The sequence below is a fragment of the Anopheles darlingi genome, chromosome 2 (genome assembly GCF_943734745.1).
Source record: "Anopheles darlingi chromosome 2, idAnoDarlMG_H_01, whole genome shotgun sequence".
NCBI classification, from domain to species: domain Eukaryota; kingdom Metazoa; phylum Arthropoda; class Insecta; order Diptera; family Culicidae; genus Anopheles; species Anopheles darlingi.
In genome coordinates, this window is record NC_064874.1 from 72,593,557 (window position 1) to 72,603,556 (window position 10,000).

General features: G+C 43.6%; 4 protein-coding genes and 1 long non-coding RNA gene across 5 annotated transcripts in view; 1 reads left to right on the plus strand and 4 right to left on the minus strand.

The window, feature by feature from the left end:
* Positions 1–1,939, minus strand: part of LOC125959996 (solute carrier organic anion transporter family member 4A1) — an 18,729-nt gene extending 16,790 nt beyond the window's left edge. Inside the window, exon 1 of the mRNA XM_049693084.1 lies at positions 813–1,939. Coding sequence (XP_049549041.1) covers positions 813–1,119 — 307 coding nt within the window. The 5' untranslated portion in view covers positions 1,120–1,939. The remainder of the gene's footprint in view (positions 1–812) is intronic.
* A 720-nt stretch (positions 1,940–2,659) lies between these two features.
* LOC125959514 (mucin-2-like) lies at positions 2,660–3,952 on the minus strand. Its single transcript, XM_049692339.1, has 4 exons — positions 3,895–3,952; positions 2,901–3,824; positions 2,722–2,828; positions 2,660–2,674 (listed from the first exon to the last, which is right to left on the minus strand). The coding sequence occupies exons 1-4, from the start codon at positions 3,950–3,952 to the stop codon at positions 2,660–2,662; spliced, it is 1,104 nt and encodes a 367-aa protein (XP_049548296.1).
* A 1,757-nt stretch (positions 3,953–5,709) lies between these two features.
* LOC125951855 (uncharacterized) lies at positions 5,710–6,334 on the minus strand. The gene is made up of 2 exons (XR_007468799.1): positions 6,075–6,334; positions 5,710–6,002 (listed from the first exon to the last, which is right to left on the minus strand). It is a non-coding gene; the product is annotated as an uncharacterized LOC125951855 (long non-coding RNA).
* Positions 6,335–6,521: 187 nt separating this feature from the next.
* Positions 6,522–9,029, minus strand: LOC125951656 (uncharacterized). The gene is made up of 2 exons (XM_049680620.1): positions 8,863–9,029; positions 6,522–8,799 (listed from the first exon to the last, which is right to left on the minus strand). Exons 1-2 carry the CDS (start codon positions 8,955–8,957, stop codon positions 6,741–6,743), a joined length of 2,154 nt encoding a protein of 717 aa, XP_049536577.1. The 5' UTR covers positions 8,958–9,029; the 3' UTR covers positions 6,522–6,740.
* A 756-nt stretch (positions 9,030–9,785) lies between these two features.
* The window catches only part of LOC125951065 (hydroxymethylglutaryl-CoA lyase, mitochondrial), a 1,474-nt gene continuing 1,259 nt past the window's right edge, over positions 9,786–10,000 (plus strand). Inside the window, exon 1 of the mRNA XM_049679585.1 lies at positions 9,786–9,955. Coding sequence (XP_049535542.1) covers positions 9,899–9,955 — 57 coding nt within the window. The 5' untranslated portion in view covers positions 9,786–9,898. The remainder of the gene's footprint in view (positions 9,956–10,000) is intronic.

A 10,000-nucleotide genomic window follows, 5' to 3' on the forward strand; every position in this document is an offset into this window, starting at 1 on the left:
TGAAAACGGTTGGTTTACACGCATAAACAGTGTTTGATTATCACCTCGTAATGTTTGGTGTTAGTATGGAGCATGGTCACCCCCGCACGGGAAAAACCAAATTTGGTCCCAGACCATTGTCGAATCTGTCACAAGCAGGAGGAGTACGGGAACGCCATACCGTCCCACTGTATTATGATGATAATCTTCGGGAGATAGATAAGAAAGGGAACCCGATTGTCGGGTGCCAGGGGTTCGAGCTGCAAACCAGCATCGTAAGAAGAATTGAAATTTTGGAAGCATAAAGGTTAACCTCAAGAAGAAACTTTGCTTTTCCTTCTATTCGGTGAGCATGTGGTGCTCGGTTCTCGAGAACATATTGTTGCTGCTGTCATCTGCAGATTGGTCTGATAGCAGAGGTTATTCGAGTCCATTTTGTGAGCCAAAGTAAGGAAATTAACTTGCTATTGTTAACTCAAACTTGAAGTTAATCATGATCAAGGATCACATTTGGTATTACGTTTAGCCAAATTTACTTCGGCTTGGACACACATAAGCTACATTTAGTAATTGAAAGAATCAGGTAAATAATTGTCTCATTGTTTTGGTCGAAACCGTGGAAACTTTATCATCACTAAAACGGTCTTCATATTCAAGGTACAGCACGAACTATTTGTTTCTTATCAGCTATGCAGTGTCATCGTCCGTATAGTACGTAGCTTCTATTATTTCTATTTACAGTTCAAGTGTTCTCCACTAATGTGCATCTTAATTAGCCCATAACAATTCAAATGGGAAGCGTATGCTCTGGACTCTGGAATTTCATTACTTACCTTGCACGGCGCCGGCCCAGCAAAGCCAAAACAGTGCCCACTTCGGCGTCATAAACCGTTTCATCCAATTAGGATGCAATCCAAACCATCCGCAATGGTACGATCGTGGCGGTTGATCGTTTGCCTTGGTGACGATGCAGCTAGTACCATCTTCCACGTTGGCCGGCGAGAACGTTTCAACGTAGCTTCCGTCGCACTTTGTCGACTCCGTATGCACCGTTCCCGAGGGTGTTGTGACTAGCGATGAATCACACACGGGACCCTCGTTGTTGGTTTCCATTACTTCATTCATGCTTGAGCAGGACATTTTTTATTCCTTTTCTCGTTTATAAATACTAAACACTTTCACTCTCGACAAGTCCCACAATCGCGTTTAATTAAGTAGCAGTTATTGTGTAGCTTCAATCACACTGCTTACGTCTGCTTGTTGCAGCGTAATCCCCGAAAATCCAAACTCTAATCGAGCTGAAGCAAACAGAAGGTCAGTGGCAAGCAAACCGAATACAGTATCGACATGTAAGGAGGCGCACGTTTTTGGTGCCCGCACTACCACCAACTCTCAACGGTCTCGACCATCGAAATCGTGTGACACTTGAAACAGTTTATTATTCATCGTTATCGCTGCACATCCACAATGCCACCCGACTTCTGAGCCAATTTTGGTGCTGTTGCGTTGTTTGCGTAAAATTATGCAAAATCCTTAACTTAAACCACCGTACACTACACCGCAGACTGACGACACGCCTGGGCAGTGATCCTGGCCGACACCGATACCGAAGACCTCGGTCAATTTCTTAGCTGACCATCGAAACGATTAAACGCTCATACCTTATGCACAAGACACGCTGGATACACTATGTTGGCTCCCGAAACGTTCCGATGGAGCGGAATATCAATGCAGCTTACGAAACATAAGCCACACCTCTCCGACACTGAGCTATTCAAACTATGCTGCTCTCTTATCGACCAGCACCGTGTTGGTTCGGCTTAGGATTGTTTTATTCCTTTTACCGCCACCGTTTGCCACCTTGTAACGTTGAGGATCTGAATGGAAACACTTCCTCAGAGACGAGACCGATCGTCTGTCGACTGCACTGCTGCGCAACGGAACGACGGAACCACGTGCTAGCGGCTTCAGCGCTGAATACCGAATGTTGAGCTCGATTGAGACGAAGCATACAAGTCACTTGTTTGGACCCGAGTACGCAAACGTGCGCCACCGTGGCACGAAGCGAAAGGATGCTGTTAGTAAGCATCGTCGGCGACTGTGCCCGATGCTTGTTTGAGCGAGACCGAGCGGAAACCAATCGGAAATGGTTTGTTTTTGGAGCATCATCGCATGCTCTCGACCGCCCACATGGCCTATCGCGTATTGTGTTGCGTGCACAAGAGGAGAGCAGCGGCGGCTACCGTCTTCGCTCTACTTGAATGCATCAACGTGCTTAGATACATTTTTGGTATGTTTTATTTTTTTAAATATTTAAAAAAATCCTGTCTGTCTCTGCCTTGCTTTACTAACCACACCCGATGTTGATCATATTTCTTTTGTATCACCTATTCCAGGGGAGATTCAATCGAGCAGTCACGACCGCTTCCAGGCTTGATGATTTAAACAGCAATTATATTATATTAATGGTTTACCATTGTCATCAGAATCAATTTGTTAATAAAAATAAAAAAAACTTTTGTATTTGAAAAAATATTTCTAGGATTTTATTACTACAATACAATCTATTAATTGTTTTCCTTTCTTTCCACAATGGTTGGAAGGGTATAGTTTTTCAAATAGTGTAGGCATACTATTGAGATTTTATGGCCAAAAACTAGGATAGATAGGGTAATGATTTCTAGAATTGTGATACCTGTAGGTTTATACCAATTAGTTGTATCGATTACACAACGAACCTACACAAGCCACACAACTCTGGTGTCCACCTTTCGTAGCATTATCACACGTTTGGTGTACACTATGCATCAGTTGTGCGCATCCTCTGCTTACGATGTTGCGATTATTTTCTGCAAAAAATTGCGAATCACTTGCATTAGCACTGGAATTCATCTTTTGAATTCGATCAATTCGATACTTACCAACACGACGAACGGAGAGACAAGCGTACTGTGGTGTGTTGGGCTGGATGGGTAGCACGATTCCAAAACCAATGGGAACCAAGGGGGTTGGGTGTGTCGGTGGTGTCAAAATTGGTCCACCATTTGGAGTAGTGGTTGTTGGATTCGGATCAAACGTTGGATGAGTTGGTGGTGTCAAAATAGGCCCTCCAGGAGATGTACTAATTGTAGTGGTTTCCGGTTCGGTGGTAGTACTCTCCGGCTCGATCGTTGGAATCGATGGAGGAACCAGTGTCGTGGTCTCTGGCTCGATCGTTGGAATCGATGGAGGAACCAGTGTCGTGGTCTCCGGTTCGATCGTTGGAATCGATGGAGGAACCTGTGTCGTGGTCTCTGGCTCGATCGTTGGAATCGATGGAGGAACCAGTGTCGTGGTCTCCGGTTCGATCGTTGGAATCGATGGAGGAACCAGTGTCGTGATCTCCGGTTCGATCGTTGGAATCGATGGAGGAACCAGTGTCGTGGTCTCTGGCTCGATCGTTGGAATCGATGGAGGAACCAGTGTCGTGGTCTCCGGTTCGATCGTTGGAATCGATGGAGGAACCAGTGTCGTGGTCTCCGGTTCGATCGTTGGAATCGATGGAGGAACCAGTGTCGTGATCTCCGGTTCGATCGTTGGAATCGATGGAGGAACCTGTGTCGTGGTCTCTGGCTCGATCGTTGGAATCGATGGAGGAACCTGTGTCGTGGTCTCTGGCTCGATTGTTGGAACTATAGGAGGTGTAATCGTTGTAGTTTCTGGTTCAAGGGTCGAAGTTGTAGGAACAGTCGTGGGTTCAGAATCCGGAAATGGCAACAATGGACGGCCAGGACCACATTGTACTATATCAACCATAGCGTAGTCGCAATCATCACAATGGTAACACATTAACTGTCCACGTGAGGCTGAAACGTAGAACATTCCAAATTAATGTCACACGAGCTGCATCATTATCACAAAAAGTGTACAACTCACTGCTCAATGTTAGTTCAACAGCGAGAATCAGTAACAACGCCTTCTGTACACCACCCATCCTGTATTACTTAGTTGCGCAAAGGTTCACTGATCAATGTTCACTCAAGACTGCGCCACGGAAGCGCTGTGCGCATTATTTTAATCCATTTTCAACTCATATTATCAGCTTCTGTGTGCCAGACATGGATAATTACTTTTGTGGATAATCGGCTGCTATCCGTGGTGAGTAACCGAATAAGACATACGTGCATCGTTGCAACTGGAATTTGGATTCAGATACGATGACAACACAACCACAGGGGAGTGATAAGCGATGGATTATGTTTGCTCAATCGAGAAGGTTAGCGCGTGCCAGCACAGGGATTAGTTTCCACTTAATTATGGGCGTGCAACGTGCTACAAATCCTTTTGTCTGCAAATTCTTACAATTTCGTCACTCAACATTCCACGGTTAATTTAACAAAAATATCGCCTTGCAAACTTACTTTCTTTCGACACAAATAATACGAAAACTTCCTGAGTAAAACCGACTCACTAGTGACTTGCATTTTTTAAGTTTAATTTGATGAATTAGAACATACATGCTTATATCTATTGCAAGTAGTGAGTAGAATAACTAATACTTTAGAGAAAAATAATTACAAATTGTCAAGGAGTCTTTCTTCTAGTTCTATCAAGATAGATAAGTTACCTGCAACGTCTCTTTATCTGTTTGAGCCTCCATGAATCACAAGGTAAACTGTTATCATGCCCATTGATTCACATGATCCACCACCACGTCCCGATATTAAGCGGATTTACACAATGATCATTCTATTCGATATAGCTCAGCAAAATTGGCTGAAGTGTGAGTCACATATATGACTAGACTACATTTTTCTATTCTTTTCGACGATTATCTAAGGCGCCAAAGGTGGTTCAGCTATCAAGAAAATAACCTGAATTTTCTATTTACTAAATGTGCAACACAGTTATATTCGGTAAAGGTTTTCGACAAACGGATTTGTAGAAGGTGTAGGTAGAATTTAATTTATTCTTTTTCCTTCCATTCTTCCCTCCTTGGGCAGCGTTGAGCTGTTCATACCTGCTCGGAAGCTGACGCAAAAGAACACTTCCGGTCACGGATGTACGAAAGATGGTGAGAAAGCAAAGAAAAGAATTCAAAACGAAATGCACCAAGGTTCAAGATCATAGCAGTTTATTGCCCGCGTGATAGCGCGTGTGTGCTTGGGACAAATTAACCCGAATCAGAATACAATAACGTTCATTTATGTAGTCCAGCCAGCCTTCGAGGGAACTTGTTTGCTGCTCCTTCCAGCCCCACACCCTCCGAGGAGAAGCGTTAATCTCCTGAGAATGCATTTGGTTGGCGCAGCAGCTGATTGAAGGAGGATTTAGAATGTGTGCATTCTCCGAATGCGCATCGTGAATGAAAGTCATATTCCTATTCCTTTTCATATGGGTGCATGAATGGTAATAACTTAATCACATGCACATCGGCAGATTAGATGATGAGCATTAAAAAAGATATTCCATCAATTTCTGAATAAATAGTTGCTGAATCATCGTTTTTTTGAATTTTTTTATAAATCCAAATAAGATTTTGAACCATAGAATATAATTTTAGCCATAAATGTCGATTTCATAGTTTAATTATAACTTTTTAGAATGCTTTTTGCTTGATTTACTTCGAATGGATCTCTATATGAATCAATTGGAGTTTTCGAACTGTTTTTGTGATTGTATTGTATGCTCATTCGTCTTGCATGTTTGAATTAAGAGGTAATTGTAAAGAAAAACTAAAAACTGTGTGGGTAAATGAAAGACAGCACAACAGCTTATACGATAATTTGATAATTTATTGGCTATGGTGTAGAACCTTGCGTCGACTACCGTTGTTCCCTGGACTGCTCCATTCGGAAAATGTAGTCGGCCATGGCCTCTGCCTCGGCTCGCTCCCTACGAACCACGAAAGGCCGATAAATAGCCCGGTAGGTGTAGAGCAAAGATCCCGTTATCAGTATCGTTCCGCCGACGACGGCTACCGGAGATCCTTTCAGCATATGGTACATGCGAGCAAACGTGGCCAACGACATCCTGCAAGGAGACTGGAATCGAAATTGATCACATTTTAGTTATTAAATCCAACGGTTAAAAGTGCTACAAAGCTAGATTCATACTTTTTATCCGTTCCGAATGTTTAACGCTGTTCGCTGGTTCCTTCCGCTTTCGGTGCAGACGGCGGAGAAGTTTGATCTTGTTGGTACTGCCGGAAAGCTGGTTGAAAGACGTAAAACCCACCTCCTACTCCAAACACTGCCACAAGGAAGTATTCAATGAATCTCGAACGACCGTATCTCATTCTAAATTGTTCAGAAAACTGGGAAAACTAGCTAGCATTTTGTGCTACCGCGAGATGTTGGGAAATGTTTTTGTTTTTATTTTTTTTTGCTTGCATAACCGAGCCGGTGTAGCACAGGGTGCCTCGTGATTTCATTTATTGAACGGAATTCTATATTATTTTTAAAATTACTTGATCGTTGTTTCACAATATTCTGATAATTGTTGCGATAATGTATAGAGAACATAACTTTAAGGCATATACATTATATTTTTATGGTCCCGTTTATTGAGTAAACTTCAGAATTACATTTGCAGATTGAAGGATGGCAGAATTAAAGAAAGATCTTATGAACGATCGGTGCGGGTGATTGAAAATTAACAAAAAAAAATCCCAACCCTCCACGGGTTGGCACAAATCCGGAAATTCGACATTACTTTGAAAAAAGTCTGTTAGTAAAACAAAAAAGGAATGATTTACATGAGATTCTTGAAGCGTGTGAAATCTAATAACGCTTAGCATCTTTCAACACTCGCACCGATACATCACTAGAGACCACAGACAAGTCCGCCAAACTATCGTCCTCAAAAGTACTGCTTGGCAAATTCTTGTGCGTTGATCCAGACGCTCCAGATGCATACCGAATGCGTCCTTCGTGGCGAATAACGAGTGTTGGAGAGCTATGTAGGAGCTTTTGCATCTTCTCTCCACCAGGAATGCGCAGAGTATTGCGCTCATCGAGCACGTGGGCACGATTAGAGCTCACGACACCTTTGCCAGGAATGGAAGAGGTGTATCCCTTTACGTTCAGAGCACCATTCGCCAGGGCATTATAGTTTTCCTTACTCTTACCACCGGTCATGACACTGTCGCGACCATGATGCTCGCTGTGGAGTACTTCAATCAGATCATGCTGCGGGCAGTTTATTTTTGTCTGCAGCAAACTTTGCGGAGTCTTCTTAATATAAGCACCAATGGGTGATTGGATATGTTCAAACTTCCGCGTAAGCTTCAACGGTTGTGGCAGACGACTGTTGGGTTTCTTGAACGAGCTACTAATTGACGTGTTACTCGGAGTGTTCTTTGCTCCATACTTACTGACGCTGGGGAAGAGCGTTTGCTTGCAACTTCCACCTGCCGACGCAGCGATATTCTTCTTGGACATAGTCGTGCCGACAGGTGTTAGCTTGGAGGCGGAAAATGCCTGTCCTTTCAGATTCGTTCGCTCGAAAGGAGTATGATTTTTCGGTCGTATGACCGTTGATTCCTCAGAGCCCGAGTTGGTGCGAGATTTAGTTATTTTTTGGGCTGATCGTTGCTGTTGGACGGAAACGTTAGGTGCGGCGTGTCGCGGTTCCAGATACGACGGAACGGCACATTTTTCAGGAGATTGAGGAGCAGGCTTCTGGAGCGCATCAAGGAGACTTTCTTCCTGCGCCAATTGGTGCATCTGCCTCATTGCCATCAACTTCATTCCTTGTTTCATCATAAAGTCAGTTTCCTCCAGGGTGTCGTTAAAATGATCGGGAATTTCATCCAAACCAGATAGATTTTGGCTTTCAATGCAATGATCAGAAAGCGGACGTTCCTCTTGCTGTACATGATGGTATTCATCTTCCTCGGATGTATTGACCGGATACGAGTGGCTTGCCGTTGTGATTCCGGACTCTTCTTGTAATTTATCATCCTCTTCAGCTTCGCTCGTACTGCTGTCGAGCACGATAATATTGCTCTCCTCTAAATCATTACTGCCGGCTTCTCTGGTTGAGTTTTGACTGTAGCCGGATTCCTCCTCTTCATTTTCCACCTTGTTCGTGCAGCTTGTTTGTTGAACGCTTTCAAACGCATCGTTAGCCATTCTTGAATCCATTTCTGTAGTTTGTGCGCAAGAATCGATGCTCGAAGCAAAGGTGTCTTCTTCCGCGGTTCTGTAAACGTCGCTACCGCTGACTGCCGAGCTTCCATTGCCCACGTCGACCGTTTGCTTTGTCGATTGGAAGGTGTCTTGTGTTGTGTTTGTCTCAAGTGAGCTGCGCATCTCTCCACCAACCATCGTACACTCTTCGATAATGGTTGAGGGTCTCAGTAAATGCAAACGCTTTACGGGCGACATCGCTGCAGCAATACCTGGCAAAATTGTGTTTTCCCACAGACCGGAAGGCTCGTCAATGTCGTCTAGCTGCGTAACGTCGCCAAAGCCGGAGGATTCCTGAACCACTGTTGTGGCTGTCGCACCGGAAGCTGCGGAAGGCTCACCACCGTCGTTCAATTTGTTTGCTTTCTCCAAAAGTGCGCACATTTGTTCCATTTCTTCGAAGCTAGTATCCGATATGTTTCTTATGGAATCCGCCTCGATAAACGTTGAATCGTCGCCGATCGGTTCGGCCCTTTTTGCTGCTGTTTCGATTTGAGCATTTTCTCGAGACTCGTTTAGATCGCGAAGGTTTTCTGCCATCTCGCGTCGTTTGCGTTCAAGCAACGCTCGAAAACTTTCGTCCAACTCAAAGGACGATTCCTCGGATGATGGAGAAGAGTTAGCTTCTTGTCTCTTCATTGGTTTGTTTCTGAAAAACGAGTGCAGGTAAGAACCTTTTTTTGGTGCGACACGGTAATGAATATTAACATACTGCTCACTGCGTAAAAACTGCTTCCACTCGTTCAGCGTTGGTGTTCCAAAAGTCACTTTCGGTGAAACATTCGGTAAATTATTCTGCCGTGACATGCCAGTAACCGAATTTAATAGCTTTTAATAACTTTTCGGAATCTTTAACCACACTCGGGAACAGGTAAAAATGATGCGGTCAACGGTAAAGCGAAGCGTAATGACGTAAGGACGGTTGGTTTTCAAAATATGACGGCAAACATTTCCCCGGCCGCCCTAGCCGCCCCATAGTGAGATTTTTGTGAGTAGCCGTGGCCACACGGGGCGAAAACTCTAGCGCAAACGAAAAAATTAATGCCAAAACGGTTTCGCTTAACCCTTACACGCTGTCAAACTTTTATACGTCCGCGGACTTTTTCGCTGAACCCTTGACGCTATCGAACGCTTTATTTACGAAAATGTAGGTTCTTTTCGTATTGTTTTTGCATTTTTAATATAAATATAGCAGCAACAGCAACAAAATCGTTAAAAACTGCAAAATTTATTCGGAAATCAACTTCAGCGGCCAAAACACAGATGAAAACAATACGTTTGACATTTCGGCATAAATTTTCGGGGTTTTACCCCTGCCACACGAAGCGAAAACATTTTGGCATTAATGTGCAAATTTGCGCGCAAATTTTCGCCCCGTGTGGCCACGGCTAGTGAGTTCGCGGACCTGGTGAGAAGAATGCCGTTTCCGTTCGTCGATTTTCCGTTTCCTCCATAATCGTCATCAAAATGATTAAGTACTGACGCCAAGAGAGAAAGTTTTTAACTTTTGCCAGTTAAATGGTACTGGAAATATTATTACACGCGTGAATGCATTTTCAGCGTTTTTAGATTTTAGTTTTCCGACCCGGAATTGGCCAGATGGGTATCGATGAATTATAAAGGACAAATCGATGAAACCTGCAATCTTAATCGATTGTTTATTTTTGGCTTAAGCCTCGATCGCCGGATCGTTAAATCGTACTTTCTCCACTTTTTTTGGCTATAATTTTATTTATCCATCCCCCATCATGTTGCGAAGCACCAAACGTTTACTTCCAACAAATAGCTTTCGTCAGTATACTACGGTAAGTGTCCAAACCCAATGGCCCTTCAATAATGGCTTGGATTAA